The following is a 17,597-nucleotide window of genomic DNA, read 5'->3' as shown; positions in this document are numbered from 1 at the left end:
AGTGGACTTGGTGCCAACAAAGACCTGCCCCCCCCCCCCCCATATAGAGTGAGAGAGACAGAGTTCATGTAGCCCCCCCCCCATATAGAGTGAGAGAGACAGAGTTCATGTAGCCCCCCCCCCCATATAGAGTGAGAGAGACAGAGTTCATGTAGCCCCCCCCCCATATAGAGTGAGAGAGACAGAGTTCATGTAGCCCCCCCCCCCCATATAGAGTGAGAGAGACAGAGTTCATGTAGCCCCCCCCCCATATAGAGTGAGAGAGACAGAGTTCATGTAGCCGTTCATTTCACTTCACTCAACGCTTTGCTCTAAATTATTATATAAATTATAAAATACAATCTCAAAGATCGATGTGTAACTGACAAACACATTCCAGTATGGCGTCCATTCATTTGATGGTTCTTTTCTCTGACTCCACCCCTTTTAAAATAACATCACGTAAATAAAGCATGCTTCATGTTCTTGCCTTGATGGACACAGAGCCACTCCTCTTTTCCATCTCTCCCAACATGGCTGACAGCAAGGAGGACTTCCCTGAGCCCACATTGCCGACCACTGCGACCAGGGAGCCTGTCTTAATATTCACATTGATCCTCTGCAGACACGGCAGCCCTTCATTGGACCAGGAAAAGATCCCTCCCTCCACCCTCACACCATATCCACCTGAAGGAACAACAGTGACTCTCTATTAAACCATTAACCCTTTAACTCCCTGAAACCTGGAAACTTAACACTTCAGAAATAGTCAACCCAGAAAGAATGTGATTGTGATCAGGCCATTGATATATTATGCTATGCTAACATGCTATGCTGTTTGTGTGACACACCTGCGCTTTGAGGAAGTCTCTCCACGTTATCGAGCTTCAGTTCATCCTGACAGAGGAAGTTTCCAAGACGTCTGAGTGAGATGATGGCCTGAAGAAGGGTTAAATGTTACTTCATTAAACTTTAGTTCTTACTTATTTCAAAGTTAGAAAACAACGATAGTTAAATACTGTTTGTTAATTATCTGTAAAGCTATATTTGATGTTGAACATAAAGGGTTTATATTTTATACTAATGTTAACAGTGGATTTACAATTATTTATAAAAGTGTTTTCAAATATCTGCTGATATGAACTATCATTTGATTTGTTTGTTCATAATCAAATAATTGTTTACTAAAGTTTGATAATCTACCAATTAACCCTTTGATTATGATGGTGTTTATTATACAGTCTTACTGACTTTTTAGTTCTCAGTTGATCAATGGGGAAAAAAACTGTTGCTGTTTCATAGTTATGATTTATTATGGGGGGGGGGGGTGAGGGGGGGGGGGTCTAAGGTGAGGGTTACTTTTGACTGGACTGGAAGATTTGAATGTTGGCGGGTTGACCTGCCTGCATGGCCGTGCTCATGGCGAAGGGAAGCTGACTCAGAGGAGATTTTAAAATGTTGATGAGTGCAACAGATACAAAGATTTTCTGTGCATCCAGGACGTTCCCTTCATCCACCGACACGTAAAATCCAAATACTGACAAGGCGATCTGATAGGGACAAAGAAGAGTCATAGTTATTAATATTTATCAGATTTAACACCAATTAAGCAGAATGTTGGTATTTTTTATAGATTTTGATTTGAACTTTATGTTCGATGATCATGACCATGACTTTTGATGGAAACTATTGTTTTTGCCCAATATGAAAAAACAAAGCACAAGAAAACATAAAACACAAACCTATATCAATGCAGGGAGGAGAAAGTACTTTTAGTAACAGAACTCTCTGCTTCATGTCTTTCTGTTCACAATGTAACACACACAGGCCTATTTCTCAAAGATTATATAACTGGAAATCTATAAATAAGAGATTGATGCATTCCAAGGTTAGACCAGTCTGTAGTTGACCTGCACTTATCAGCTCAAATAAACGTTGTCACATCCATGTATGTATGTACCAAAACATCCAGCAGTTAATGCCTTGACCTATCAACCAAAGCACTTTTCATTCTCTCAGGGTATCCGCCATACCAGCATCAGTTTGAATGAAAATTATAATTTTTATATTTCATATATATTTAATAATATTCAACATATGCATGAGTGCAGGAAACCTTTGTCCCAGTCTTTGGGATGTGTTGTTGATCCACATATCTCTGGTCTCTCTCAGCAGCCCCTTCTGATTCCTCTACATCGATTTTAAACAGCTTGATTCAGTAAGTCATCATAATATTTCTCTTTACTGCTTTGCTGTTGATGAAGTCAATGTGTGTGATTCAATGAATGTGGAAGCTATCACATGGCATTGAGTCCAGATGATTGGTGTTAGGGGTAGGGTTAGTGCTGGACTCTTTAGAACCTGCTTGTCTCTTCTGTAACATCCCAGCACTTAAAAAAAAAGATCAAACGTACCTCTTTAAAATGAGAGGTTGCACCCTAACCCTCTTACGTGTATTGAATTAGCATTTAATTTGGTGCAATGAAAACAATTGAAGATAAATTCTTAAAAATATGTTAATCATTTTGGCACTGTTTATAGATTTCCTCCCACTATTACACTGGTGCATCACTGGTGTGTGTTCAAAGCATGGTCATTTGAATTGCAGATGGCACTGTTTGGGGTTTAAGGTGTGGTGAAACTTTTACTCCTTAGCAATATAATGACCTTTCCTTATTCAATTTTAGAAGACCAAGGTGTCAACGTTTCTGAAAGCCTCTTTGTCAGAGATGGTAAAGGCATTTAAATCATAACTTATCTTACCAAACTTAACTTACCAAAACTAACACTGATGTCTGTTCTTATTCAATGATAAAATGTGTGATTAAAGATTCAGGTTCTCCTCAAGCTGCAGCGTCTACCTGAGCTGTAGGCCACCCCAAAGTGCCACTCACTCTCAATGAATCAACAGAGTTACACCAGCAGTTTCTCAGTCTGATCTCTTTCTTAACTGTAAGAAAGAGACTGTGGCTGTGTACATGCTTGTTTAAATTGAAGGCATGCCATTTCTCTTAGTAGTTTATTTCTCATGTTGCTCATGAGGATTGACCTGAAGATAAGGCACACCCAGGCTCGCACTATAATAGAACCTCACAGCAAGCATTGGGCTCTGTAAATGTGCTGTTTTTGTCACTTGAAGATATCAACCCATAGACTTATCAGAGTTAAATTAGGAGTTAGTCGCACTTCAACAGACCATGAGTAAGTCCAAACCCACCAGGAAGGATGATGAGTTAAAGGATGCCAGAGAGACGGAGTAAAGCAGCTGAGATTTCTTCAAGGCTTTGAGTTCTCCTTCTCTCAGGATGGAAACTCGTTGTAGAAATGCTTCTTCCCAGGCATAAAACTTCAGGATCTTTACACCACTCAGGATCTCATTCATTAGTTTGATTCGACCATCCAAGAATTTCATTTGAACTTCCTGACAAACAGACAATGATCTGTAAATTCATCTTTGTTCAATTTAATGCATCACTGTATTCACATTCAATTTCCATTCAGGAAGCACGTCTGATGTAAAATGAATCATATTTCACCTGAAGCTTGCTTCTAATTTTGGCAATGAATCCATTCAGAGGGAAGATCAGAACAACAGCAATGACACCGGCTAGAGCAGATGGACCCAGGAGCTGCCAATCATTCAATCAATAAATTAACCAACCAATCAATCATTTCTTTATTCAATCAATTAACCAATCAATCATTCACTCAGTCAGTCAATTAACCATTCAATCAATCATTCAGTCAGTCAGTCAATTAACCAATCAATCAATCATTCAGTCAGTCAACAAACAAATCATCCACCAAGTCAGTCAGTCAGTCAATTATCAATCAATCATTCACCAAGTCAGTCAGTCAATTATCAATCAATCATCCACCAAGTCAGTCAGTCAATTATCAATCAATCATCCACCAAGTCAGTCAGTCAGTCAATTATCAATCAATCATCCACCAAGTCAGTCAGTCAGTCAATTATCAATCAATCATTCACCAAGTCAGTCAGTCAATTATCAATCAATCATCCACCAAGTCAGTCAGTCAATTATCAATCAATCATCCACCAAGTCAGTCAGTCAGTCAATTATCAATCAATCATCCACCAAGTCAGTCAGTCAGTCAATTATCAATCAATCATTCACCAAGTCAGTCAGTCAATTATCAATCAATCATCCACCAAGTCAGTCAGTCAATTATCAATCAATCATCCACCAAGTCAGTCAGTCAATTATCAATCAATCATCCACCAAGTCAGTCAGTCAGTCAATTATCAATCAATCATTCACCAAGTCAGTCAGTCAATTATCAATCAATCATTCACCAAGTCAGTCAGTCAATTATCAATCAATCATCCACCAAGTCAGTCAGTCAGTCAATTATCAATCAATCATTCACCAAGTCAGTCAGTCAATTATCAATCAATCATCCACCAAGTCAGTCAGTCAATTATCAATCAATCATCCACCAAGTCAGTCAGTCAGTCAATTATCAATCAATCATCCACCAAGTCAGTCAGTCAGTCAATTATCAATCAATCATTCACCAAGTCAGTCAGTCAATTATCAATCAATCATCCACCAAGTCAGTCAGTCAATTATCAATCAATCATCCACCAAGTCAGTCAGTCAGTCAATTATCAATCAATCATCCACCAAGTCAGTCAGTCAGTCAATTATCAATCAATCATTCACCAAGTCAGTCAGTCAATTATCAATCAATCATCCACCAAGTCAGTCAGTCAGTCAGTCAATTATCAATCAATCATTCACCAAGTCAGTCAGTCAATTATCAATCAATCATCCACCAAGTCAGTCAGTCAATTATCAATCAATCATCCACCAAGTCAGTCAGTCAGTCAATTATCAATCAATCATCCACCAAGTCAGTCAGTCAGTCAATTATCAATCAATCATCCACCAAGTCAGTCAGTCAGTCAATTATCAATCAATCATTCACCAAGTCAGTCAGTCAGTCAATTATCAATCAATCATCCACCAAGTCAGTCAGTCAGTCAATTATCAATCAATCATTCACCAAGTCAGTCAGTCAATTATCAATCAATCATTCACCAAGTCAGTCAGTCAATTATCAATCAATCATCCACCAAGTCAGTCAGTCAATTATCAATCAATCATTCACCAAGTCAGTCAGTCAATTATCAATCAATCATCCACCAAGTCAGTCAGTCAGTCAATTATCAATCAATCATCCACCAAGTCAGTCAGTCAATTATCAATCAATCATCCACCAAGTCAGTCAGTCAATTATCAATCAATCATTCACCAAGTCAGTCAGTCAGTCAATTATCAATCAATCATTCACCAAGTCAGTCAGTCAATTATCAATCAATCATCCACCAAGTCAGTCAGTCAGTCAGTCAATTATCAATCAATCATTCACCAAGTCAGTCAGTCAATTATCAATCAATCATTCACCAAGTCAGTCAGTCAATTATCAATCAATCATCCACCAAGTCAGTCAGTCAGTCAATTATCAATCAGTCAGCCAGTTAATTAACCACTCAGTCAGTTAGTCGGTCAATAAACTGATCAATCATTCAGTCAGTCAATTAACCTATCAGCCAATCAGTCAATCATTCAGTCAAGTAATAAACCAATCAATCATTTCTTTATTCAATCAATTAACCAATCAATTATTCACTCAGTCAGTCAATTAACCAATCAATCATTCAGTTAGTCATTTAACCAATCATTCAGTCAGTCAATTATCCAATTAGTCAATAGACCAATCAATTATTCAATAGACCAATCAGTCAGTCAGCCAATTAATCATTCAGTCAATAAACCAATCAATCATTCGGTCAATAAATCAATCGTTCAATCAGTCAATGAAGTCAAGAGGTAAACTGTATTTAGTGTGTTATTTTTACCTGCCACAGGAAGTAGAAGCACAGTGAGATCTCTATGGGGGCGATCCAGAGACTGTTGAAATAAACTATAAAATCCATTAACTTCTGAGTGTCTGCTGAAACCAGATTGATGATTTCTCCCACAGTGCAGCCGCGCTTCGCAGCACTGCTGATGACAAGACACTGAGGATTCAAACACAGACAACTTTATTCACAACATGTTTACCGTCAGACACGGAGGTCCAGCACCATGTACCATTCAAAGCTAAAACTTGAAAGTGCCCCCTCTCAGCAGGTCTAGTTGTATTCTGTGTGTTTCAGGGTTCAACTGGAGAAATAGGATCTTTATTGTTCTGTTTCATGGAGGGTCTTAATTTGGATTATCCATCATGGTTGCGATAGACAATCAAATATTATAGGACTCTTAGATCTGGACACATAAACACACAAGTAAACAAACACGGCATTCTGTGTACCTTCCTGTAGACAAGGCCCATGACGGCGGTCTTCAGCCTCATCCCCACAGTGAAACAGTAAAACATGTACTGATGGTGCAGCACTGACTGAAGGCAGGACAGCAGGAAGAGCATCGAGGCAAACAGGAAGCCTTTCCACATCTCAGCATCTCTGTCGTGCATGAATCCCAACAGCAAGCTGAGCACAACCACAGTTAAAGTTCAGATATACACAACAACCTTCAACAATAAAACAAAAGCCAGCTGTAAACAACACGGGTCAATAATAAACAGTCAACTATTAACAACAACAGTCAACAGTAAACAACAGTCAAGTCAACTAAAAACAACAGGCATCTGTAAACAATCATAAACTATAAACAACAGTATCTACAAACAGTAAATTATTAACAACAGTGACATTTAGACCCCGTTTCCACGGAGACGCTGTGACAGTAAGACGAAACAGTTGAGTATCTGATTGGCCTTTCGTTCACACGGCGTCGGTGTTTCACGGGGTGAAAACGCAAGCTTTTAAATTCGACCTCCAGGGTGGAGTGAAACTTCTGTTTCGGGGGGGGGGGGGGGGGGCGTATCGCAGCCATGTGAAGGAAATGGAGTGACCTCTCTGGCTGCGATGACCTCACCACACCTCCCCACATACATGTGGACATGCACAGTAGTCCAGAACAAACATAAACAACAATGGCGGTGGATTCTCTTGTGCTATGAGCTTCAGCAGCTCGTTGTATAAACAGAACCTTGATATGAGACATCGTGTGTGTCGCCGCCCAAAGAGCATCGAACACCTGCAGCAAACAGTTCGACCTTTACCCGAGCACAGGGCGACCATACGCAGGGCGACCATACGCAGGGCGACCATACGCAGGGCGACCATACGCAGGGCGACCATACGCAGGGCGACCATACGCAGCGTTTAGCTAAGACCTGGGACAACTCGCCGCACAGGGCGACCATACGCAGCGTTTAGCTAAGACCTGGGACAACTCGCCGCACAGGGCGACCATACGCAGCGTTTAGCTAAGACCTGGGACAACTCGCCGCACAGGGTGACCATACGCAGCGTTTAGCTAAGACCTGGGACAACTCGCCGCACAGGGCGACCATACGCAGCGTTTAGCTAAGACCTGGGAGAACTCGCCGCACAGGGCGACCATACGCAGCGTTTAGCTAAGACCTGGGACAACTCGCCGCACAGGGCGACCATACGCAGCGTTTAGCTAAGACCTGGGAGAACTCGCCGCACAGGGCGACCATACGCAGCGTTTAGCTAAGACCTGGGAGAACTCGCCGCACAGGGCGACCATACGCAGCGTTTAGCTAAGACCTGGGAGAACTCGCCGCACAGGGCGACCATACGCAGCGTTTAGGGAAGACCTGGGAGAACTCGCCGCTAAACAGGAAGTTGTGGAGGAAGTGGTTGTACTGGTGAGTGTCCACTGCCCACTACTGGCCGGGCGTGAGAACTACATGGTTTTCACTCAGAGACCTGCCGTGTAGACGGTCTGTAGTTTGAATCCGGAGTGCGGTCGCTTCGATGCGTTTCTGTCACAGCGTCTCCGTGGAAACGGGACCTCAGACTACAGTAAACTGCAGACAACATCTAAGCAGTTAACTGAAACAAGAAAAACAAACTGACATCTGACAAACCAGTACAAACGACTGTGTGACCTCTGTGACCTTTTTGATCTGAGTAACCTATGTGTGACCTCTATGACCTCTTTGTGAACTCTGTGTAACCTATGTGTGACCTCTATGACCTCTTTGTGAACTCTGTGTAACCTATGTGTGACCTCTATGACCTCTTTGTGAACTCTGTGTAACCTATGTGTGACCTCTATGACCTCTTTGTGAACTCTGTGTAACCTATGTGTGACCTCTATGACCTCTTTGTGAGCTCTGTGTAACCTGTGTGACCTCTATGACCTCTTTGTGAACTCTGTGTAACCTATGTGTGACCTCTATGACCTCTTTGTGAACTCTGTGTAACCTATGTGTGACCTCTATGACCTCTTTGTGAACTCTGTGTAACCTATGTGTGACCTCTATGACCTCTTTGTGAACTCTGTGTAACCTATGTGTGACCTCTATGACCTCTTTGTGAGCTCTGTGTAACCTATGTGTGACCTCTATGACCTCTTTGTGAACTCTGTGTAACCTATGTGTGACCTCTATGACCTCTTTGTGAACTCTGTGTAACCTATGTGTGACCTCTATGACCTCTTTGTGAACTCTGTGTAACCTATGTGTGACCTCTATGACCTCTTTGTGAACTCTGTGTAACCTATGTGTGACCTCTATGACCTCTTTGTGAGCTCTGTGTAACCTCACTATCACTGTGACCTCTGTAACCTGTGCAACTTACCTGAGCACCTGTGGCACTGTGAACATGAAGGCATCATGTAAAAGGAGACACAGAGTCCCACACATGAAGTAAAGCCCGAAGCTCCGCCCCAGAGCACGCAGGAGAACAAGGCCATAGCCTTGCCCCTTACGGTTCTTCCTCAGCAGCTGAGTTTTCTCTGTCAGACTGGAAGAATGTTCATACCAGGACTGGAAGCTGGATGGGCCTGGTCCTGGTACATCTGGCTTGTCTCTGCAGAAAAGAAACAAACCTTTAAGGGAGCTGTAACCCCTGGATTGACATTTTTTTCTTCTTCTTTTTTACAATTGTTTAATGTCACCATCAGTTAACCCTTCACACACCCTAAACTTTGTCAACAACAATCTAACAAACAGATATTTCTTTTTCTTTGTCAAACTACGTGGTCAATACTTCAGCTGGTCTTCATTTGCTCAATCTAACCTGAACAGTTTACATAAAGACTTAAACATTCATAAAAGTCCAGCTTGCCCTTTTGTAGTTCTGATCCAGGTTTCTGTCTGTTCTACATCAGTCTGGGTCTGATCCAGGTTTCTGTCTGTTCAACATGAGTCTGATTCTGATCCAGGTTTCTGACTGTTCTACATGAGTCTGAGACAGAATCCGCATCATGATTCTACATCCGTCCGGTCTGCAGCGATGCTACCTGCCCGTTTCCTGACCCTGGACTGATATAAGTCCTGGATGGGGGGAAGGTCGACACTGATTATCTTTTCTGCAGTCCTGATTGTCCGTTGCAGTCTGTGTCTAGTTTGTTTGCAGATCCAAACCAGACAGTGATGGAGGTGCACAGAACAGACTGAATGATGGAGGTGTAAAACATGATCAGCAGCTCCTGGGGCAGGTTGAACTTCCTCAGCTGATGCAGTGAAGGAGAGCTTCTCCTGAAGTCCACTGTCATCTCCACTGTCTTGAGTGAGTTCGGCTCCAGATGGTTCCAACTGCACCAGAGAGCATGCTGTTCCCTTGATGAGACTGATGACGGGGGTGTCATCGGTGAACTTCAAGAGTTTTACTGAAGGGTCCCTGTCAGTCAGGAAGTTGGGGATCCACTGATAAGGTGGAGGCCGGCACTGTGAGCTGGGTGAGTTTCTGGTAGAGGATATTGAGATGATTGTGTTAAATGAAGTCCACAAAGGATCCTAGCGTAGGTCCCTGTGGAGTTGAGGTGATGCAGGATGTAGTTCAGTCCCATGTTAACTGCATCCTCCACTAGGGGGTTCCAGCAAGGGGTCTATGATGTCCTTCAGGTGGCTCAACACCAGTCTCTTAAAGGATTTCATGACCACAGACGTCGGGGTGACGGGTCTGTAGTCATTGAGTCCTGTGATGGCAGGTTTCTTTGGGACTGGGATGATGGTGGAGCTTTTGAAGCAGGAGGGGGAGGGGGTTGTGGAGGGAGCAGGTAGGGTGAAGTCTGAGTATTGGGGGGGATGTTAATGGACTGGGTGATCCTAGTCATCTTCTCATATCTACATCAGTCTCAACATTCATTTAATTTTTCTCGTGAACATTGTGAGTTTTCTTCTTGTTTATTAGTCACTGATTCCAGGATGGTGTCCCGTTTTTTTAAATCCGGAATCATATTCATCAGTGTTAATGTTTAATGTTAATGTTCCCCTTTCAGTAATAAACCAGTTTTGAGTTTCACCAGTGAGCTTCATCTTTCCTTCCTGTAAAATCTGGATTCCTTCAAAGATGTTTCTGTTTCCTTCTGTTGAAAAACTTCATCTGTCTGCATCACCTGATAACTTTCCATCTGCTCACCTGCTCTACCAGCCTGTCATACAAGTCCCACCTGTTGACCTCCAAGTGCCCACAATGTCATTATTTCACTTTCACAGTAATGTTTATTACGACCCCTTTTCAATATTTCTGTTATAAAAGCATTTATACTGTAGCAGTTTGCAATTCTGAGTCCAGAACTTCTCCAAGTCCGTCATTATCCACACTGATGAGTCCTCATCCCGTAGTGACCACAAGTCTTCAGCCTGTAGGGGGCGCCGGTAACCCCGAAGAACCAAACTGAGCGTGAAAAAAACAATGACAAATGTTTTCATATTACTGTTTTTAGCAGGCTTAATGTTCCTTATCTGATCATTAACCCTAACCAATGATTATAAGATATTGATGTGCATTTTTAAAACAATAAAATAGACTTACAGATAAATATGGAGATGATTTGTAGTCTACACACACCTACGTGTGTAGGTACCTACGTCTAGGATCAAACACTACAAATGAAAATTAAACTACTATGTGCCATATTTAGTTTATTAATGTGCACTGTTCCTATTCATGAAGACAAATAATTCATACATCACAGATTGTTGTGACAGTTGATGAGTTTTGACCTTTGTACTTTACCTGCTGAACCAGAAGAAGAAAAACCTGGAGAGAAAAGAGGCGTCTTCTTCTGGACACTGGTTCTACGACGAGAAGAAATCTTTTCAAGACATAAGTTGGTGTGTTACCTGGACGTAGGTGTGTTACCTGGACGTAGGTGTGTGCTACCTGGACGTAGGTGTGTGCTACCTGGACGTAGGTGTGTTACCTGGACGTAGGTGTGTTACCTGGACGTAGGTGTGTTACCTGGACGTAGGTGTGTGCTACCTGGACGTAGGTGTGTGCTACCTGGACGTAGGTGTGTGTTACCTGGACGTAGGTGTGTTACCTGGACGTAGGTGTGTGTTACCTGGACGTAGGTGTGTGCTACCTGGACATAGGTGTGTTACCTGGATGTAGGTGTGTTACCTGGACGTAGGTGTGCTACCTGGACGTAGGTGTGTTACCTGGACGTAGGTGTGTTACCTGGACGTAGGTGTGTTACCTGGACGTAGGTGTGTGCTACCTGGACGTAGGTGTGTGTTACCTGGACGTAGGTGTGTGTTACCTGGACGTAGGTGTGTGTTACCTGGACGTAGGTGTGTTACCTGGATGTAGGTGTGTTACCTGGACGTAGGTGTGTGTTACCTAGACGTAGGTGTGTTACCTGGACGTAGGTGTGTTACCTGGATGTAGGTGTGTGTTACCTAGACGTAGGTGTGTGCTACCTGGACGTAGGTGTGTGTTACCTGGACGTAGGTGTGTGTTACCTGGACGTAGGTGTGTTACCTGGACGTAGGTGTGTGCTACCTGGACGTAGGTGTGTTACCTGGACGTAGGTGTGTGCTACCTGGACGTAGGTGTGTTACCTGGACGTAGGTGTGTTACCTGGACGTAGGTGTGTGTTACCTGGACGTAGGTGTGTGCTACCTGGACGTAGGTGTGTGCTACCTGGACGTAGGTGTGTGCTACCTGGACGTAGGTGTGTGTTACCTGGACATAGGTGTGTGTTACCTGGACGTAGGTGTGTTACCTGGACGTAGGTGTGTTACCTGGACGTAGGTGTGTGTTACCTGGACGTAGGTGTGTTACCTGGACGTAGGTGTGTTACCTGGACGTAGGTGTGTGTTACCTGGATGTAGGTGTGTTACCTGGACGTAGGTGTGTGTTACCTAGACGTAGGTGTGTTACCTGGACGTAGGTGTGTTACCTGGATGTAGGTGTGTTACCTGGATGTAGGTGTGTGTTACCTAGACGTAGGTGTGTTACCTGGACGTAGGTGTGTTACCTGGATGTAGGTGTGTGTTACCTAGACGTAGGTGTGTTACCTGGACGTAGGTGTGTTACCTGGACGTAGGTGTGTGCTACCTGGACGTAGGTGTGTTACCTGGATGTAGGTGTGTGTTACCTAGACGTAGGTGTGTGCTACCTGGACGTAGGTGTGTGTTACCTGGACGTAGGTGTGTGTTACCTGGACGTAGGTGTGTTACCTGGACGTAGGTGTGTGCTACCTGGACGTAGGTGTGTTACCTGGACGTAGGTGTGTGCTACCTGGACGTAGGTGTGTTACCTGGACGTAGGTGTGTTACCTGGACGTAGGTGTGTGTTACCTGGACGTAGGTGTGTGCTACCTGGACGTAGGTGTGTGCTACCTGGACGTAGGTGTGTGCTACCTGGACGTAGGTGTGTGTTACCTGGACATAGGTGTGTGTTACCTGGACGTAGGTGTGTTACCTGGACGTAGGTGTGTTACCTGGACGTAGGTGTGTGTTACCTGGACGTAGGTGTGTTACCTGGACGTAGGTGTGTTACCTGGACGTAGGTGTGTGTTACCTGGATGTAGGTGTGTTACCTGGACGTAGGTGTGTGTTACCTAGACGTAGGTGTGTTACCTGGACGTAGGTGTGTTACCTGGATGTAGGTGTGTTACCTGGATGTAGGTGTGTGTTACCTAGACGTAGGTGTGTTACCTGGACGTAGGTGTGTTACCTGGATGTAGGTGTGTGTTACCTAGACGTAGGTGTGTTACCTGGACGTAGGTGTGTTACCTGGACGTAGGTGTGTGCTACCTGGACGTAGGTGTGTTACCTGGACGTAGGTGTGTGTTACCTGGACGTAGGTGTGTGTTACCTGGACGTAGGTGTGTGCTACCTGGACATAGGTGTGTTACCTGGATGTAGGTGTGTTACCTGGATGTAGGTGTGTTACCTGGACGTAGGTGTGTGTTACCTGGACGTAGGTGTGTGTTACCTGGACATAGGTGTGTTACCTGGATGTAGGTGTGTTACCTGGACGTAGGTGTGTGTTACTTAGACGTAGGTGTGTTACCTGGACGTAGGTGTGTTACCTGGATGTAGGTGTGTGTTACCTAGACGTAGGTGTGTGCTACCTGGACGTAGGTGTGTGTTACCTGGACGTAGGTGTGTGTTACCTGGACGTAGGTGTGTTACCTGGACGTAGGTGTGTGTTACCTGGACGTAGGTGTGTGTTACCTGGACGTAGGTGTGTTACCTGGACGTAGGTGTGTTACCTGGACGTAGGTGTGTTACCTGGACGTAGGTGTGTTTCCTGGACGTAGGTGTGTGTTACCTGGACGTAGGTGTGTGTTACCTGGACGTAGGTGTGTTACCTGGACGTAGGTGTGTGTTACCTGGACGTAGGTGTGTTACCTGGACGTAGGTGTGTGTTACCTGGACGTAGGTGTGTTACCTGGACGTAGGTGTGTTTCCTGGACGTAGGTGTGTTACCTGGACGTAGGTGTGTGTTACCTGGACGTAGGTGTGTGTTACCTAGACGTAGGTGTGTTACCTGGACGTAGGTGTGTTACCTGGACGTAGGTGTGTGTTACCTGGACGTAGGTGTGTGTTACCTGGACGTAGGTGTGTTACCTGGATGTAGGTGTGTTACCTGGACGTAGGTGTGTGTTACCTAGACGTAGGTGTGTTACCTGGACGTAGGTGTGTTACCTGGACATAGGTGTGTGTTACCTGGACGTAGGTGTGTTACCTGGACGTAGGTGTGTAACCTGGACATAGGTGTGTGTTACCTGGATGTAGGTGTGTGTTACCTGGACGTAGGTGTGTAACCTGGACATAGGTGTGTGTTACCTGGACGTAGGTGTGTGTTACCTGGACGTAGGTGTGTGCTACCTGGACGTAGGTGTGTAACCTGGACATAGGTGTGTGTTACCTGGATGTAGGTGTGTGTTACCTGGACGTAGGTGTGTAACCTGGACATAGGTGTGTGTTACCTGGACGTAGGTGTGTGTTACCTGGACGTAGGTGTGTTACCTGGACGTAGGTGTGTGTTACCTGGACATAGGTGTGTGTTACCTGGATGTAGGTGTGTGTTACCTGGACGTAGGTGTGTAACCTGGATGTAGGTGTTACCTGGGTAAAGATGTGAAAAATGTGTTACCTTGGTTCAAGTGTGCTACCTATGTGTAGGTGTGTTAAATGGGTTTATGTGTTGTACCTGGGCATAGGTGTGTTTTGCCTTGATTATGTTTTTTGTGACACCTTGCTGGAGATGTGTGTTACCTGGGAAGACGTGTGTTAGGTGTGTGAGCTTACTGTAAGTGTGTTTTACCTGGGTGTAGTTGTTTTTTTTTGACAGCTGTCGGCGATCGGAGAAGCAGCTCAGGACCAGCTCAATGAGCTGGAGAGAAAATCGAATGAAGAATGCAACGAAACGAACAGCATCTGATGAAAACCCCTGAAACACAGGTAAGTCGTAATCATGAAGCCTCCTCGGAATCAAGAGTCACTCTAATGTTTCCCCTCAAAGTTCAGACGAGATGATGTAAACATGAAAGTTCTTCACAGAGAGTGTCAGGAGTCAAACTCTGAGGAGGACTAAGGAGGATTTTAATAGGATGAAAAGTTTCTCCAGTTGATATGGTAACCAACAAACCTTAAAACACATGAAATGTTCTTCTGAGTCACATGATCATGATCATGTACATTTCAAGTGGGGTACATGTCCTGATACCCTACTTCCAACCAAAGTCAGCGGAGGCCTGATTATCTGTAGATCTAAAAATTACCTTGTCAGATTCTCTGGTGGTACGAGTCCCCGATCTGCCCAGAAGACAATCAAGGTGTCCCAATTTCAAATCGTTAATTTAACATTTTTTTAGTACTTACAATCAGAAATCAATCTGAGAACAGTGAAGACGGCTGAGCACAGACTCTGTAGATTGTCATGGCAGCAAACACCAAACAAAGTTAGATGGATGTTAGTCTGTGTTTTTATAAAGTGTCCTGTAAAATAATCCGACTGACGAGGAAAGGAGTTGGACCAAACTGTTTTGGATGTATGAGCTAACAGCTAGCCACATTAAGCTTGATGTCATGTTTGTTTGCTCTTAAATTGTGTTTGGCCGTGAGAGATGACTACACATTTAAATAGTCAAGACTCTGCTTGTAGGTGATTAAATCGGTTAGTGTTGTGTGCTGACCACACCTTCCCATGAGATAAACATTTCTGTCTCAGTTTCTGAATTACTCTTAAGCTAAAAATCCTTACTCATATTTTTGTCAGCCAGCTTTCTGAGAGGACTCTGATATTGTTTGTGAATACGGGACCTGGACCTGCAGGGAGATATAATGACAGGTCTTTAGAGTCTGTGATGCGCCCATAAAAACTGTTCTTTACAGGAACCCAACTTTAAAAATACTGTAGAGAAATGACCAACCTCTGAATTCAGATTTGATTAGCTTCTTATAAAATACTGTTAATTAAGATTCCTCCTCAGATTCTGACCAGACTCTTCTTTCACTTCATTATCAGCACCTTACAATCTGCTCTGTCACACACACACTTCATTATCAGCACCTTACAATCTGCTCTGTCACACACACACTTCATTATCAGCACCTTACAATCTGCTCTGTCACACACACACTTCATTATCAGCACCTTATGATCTGCTCTGTCACACACACACTTCATTATCAGCACCTTATGATCTGCTCTGTCACACACACACTTCATTATCAGCACCTTATGATCTGCTCTGTCACACACACACTTCATTATCAGCACCTTATGATCTGCTCTGTCACACACACACTTCATTTTAAATCATATGCTCTAGATTTAGACCTGCCACTCTCAAGACAAAGTTTTCACTGGATGTGAAATTCTGCAGCTGAAAGAGAAGAACAGAGAGAAACAAACTAAGATGTTTTCAACACGTGGACTGTATCTGCAGAAAGCAGGAGGTGAGGATGAACGTGGTGGAACAAACCAAGCTGGGACCAATCGCACGAGAAAGAGACAATTTAATTTAAAATGTAACTACATTTGTGAAATATGAGAGAGCCGACCCATGACGACAGATTAACAGTTCAGACAGAAAATGTAACGTAAAGATAACCAAAGATTTCCTTGATATAATGGACTCTGTTTGTAGTACAGACCAACAAAGTCCACTTGAAAAACCTCAGACTACATCGCCCAATTTCCACTCAGCAGTCCGGTACGGATCGGTACAGTTTGGTTCGATTAAGCCCGATCCCGTTTGTGTTTCCACAGCCAAACGTGCCCTATTTGGTAGGCGGCGTGTAAGCTGGATGACGATAGCGCAAATATGTAAATAGCATCACATGATAGCAGCTAACAGCTAACCGCTAACTAATAAATTCAAAGGAGAAAAACGCTACATAAACCAAACCAACGCTGGAGACATCCAGCAGGTCGTCTCCTCTGTCACTGTCATGTGACTCTTTATTACAAGAACTCAATCCAGCTTTGTTTCAGAGAAGGCTGTGAGCGGCGAGGACAAATACACACGCTAACAATCAGCTGTGTTACACTCAATGCTTTAAACACACCAGAGTTTTGTTTGATGACGTAACACAGGAAGTGACAACTCTTTCGACCAATCAGAGGACTGCAGTGTTTAGCTCCACCTTTTCAGGTCGGCTCCACATTCTTGGCCCCCCGACGGAAGGGTCCCAAAAAGTGGGACGGTACGGATCGGTTATTTGGGAATCTTTCCCAGGATTAGTCGATGGAAACGCCGCAAAATGCGCAGCGTACCGAGACGAACCGAGACGGACCGCTCGGTGGAAACGGGGCTCATGTGATCCTCACTGATGTTTATAAAAACCAAACAGAACTGCTAAAACTTTGTAAATTTCAAAAGACTGCCCTTTCAAAACCTTAAAGTTTCTACATTGTAATGATGATGATCATTATTACAAGCAGTAGTAGTATTTACAAGTAGAAAAGCTCAATAATACCTGATCAATAATCTGCTCAATGTCGACCTTCAGAGGGACCAGGGAACACAGAACCAGAAGAGTCCAGAAGAGGAAAAGGACAACAGATGATCTGTTGCCCTTCATCCGTTCCACCTGAATGATCACAACTGCAAGAACCTACGAGGAAGAGGAGTTAATGTTTCCCAGAAAACTTCCTCACCATGACCATCCTCACATGGTGGATTTAACGATTGACCTACCAGAGTGAGGCTTCGGATCAGTGGACCAATCATCACTAAGAGGTGCTTCTGGATCTCCTCGTTCTTCCTAACCAGGATGTAAAAGATCTCCAAAAGACC

At 43.8% G+C, this 17,597-nt stretch overlaps 1 protein-coding gene across 1 annotated transcript in view; it reads right to left on the bottom strand.

The window, feature by feature from the left end:
• Positions 1-373: 373 nt before the first annotated feature.
• LOC306836639 (multidrug resistance-associated protein 1-like) overlaps positions 374-17,597 on the bottom strand; it is a gene marked incomplete at its 5' end in the record, with an annotated part of 20,376 nt that continues 3,152 nt past the window's right edge. Inside the window, 13 exons of the mRNA XM_079363816.1 lie at positions 374-666; positions 831-918; positions 1,383-1,529; positions 3,197-3,400; positions 3,516-3,608; positions 5,867-6,028; positions 6,322-6,499; positions 8,687-8,917; positions 10,601-10,729; positions 11,072-11,133; positions 14,618-14,743; positions 17,278-17,415; positions 17,499-17,597. The exon at positions 17,499-17,597 is cut by the window's right edge and continues 68 nt beyond it. Of these exons, the coding sequence (XP_079219942.1) occupies positions 458-666; positions 831-918; positions 1,383-1,529; positions 3,197-3,400; positions 3,516-3,608; positions 5,867-6,028; positions 6,322-6,499; positions 8,687-8,917; positions 10,601-10,729; positions 11,072-11,133; positions 14,618-14,743; positions 17,278-17,415; positions 17,499-17,597 (1,866 nt within the window). The 3' untranslated portion in view covers positions 374-457. The remainder of the gene's footprint in view (positions 667-830; positions 919-1,382; positions 1,530-3,196; positions 3,401-3,515; positions 3,609-5,866; positions 6,029-6,321; positions 6,500-8,686; positions 8,918-10,600; positions 10,730-11,071; positions 11,134-14,617; positions 14,744-17,277; positions 17,416-17,498) is intronic.

The sequence above is a fragment of the Symphodus melops genome, assembly GCF_947650265.1.
Source record: "Symphodus melops genome assembly, chromosome: 16".
Taxonomy (NCBI): Eukaryota; Metazoa; Chordata; class Actinopteri; order Labriformes; family Labridae; genus Symphodus; species Symphodus melops.
This window is presented reverse-complemented; position numbering and strand designations above follow the sequence as displayed.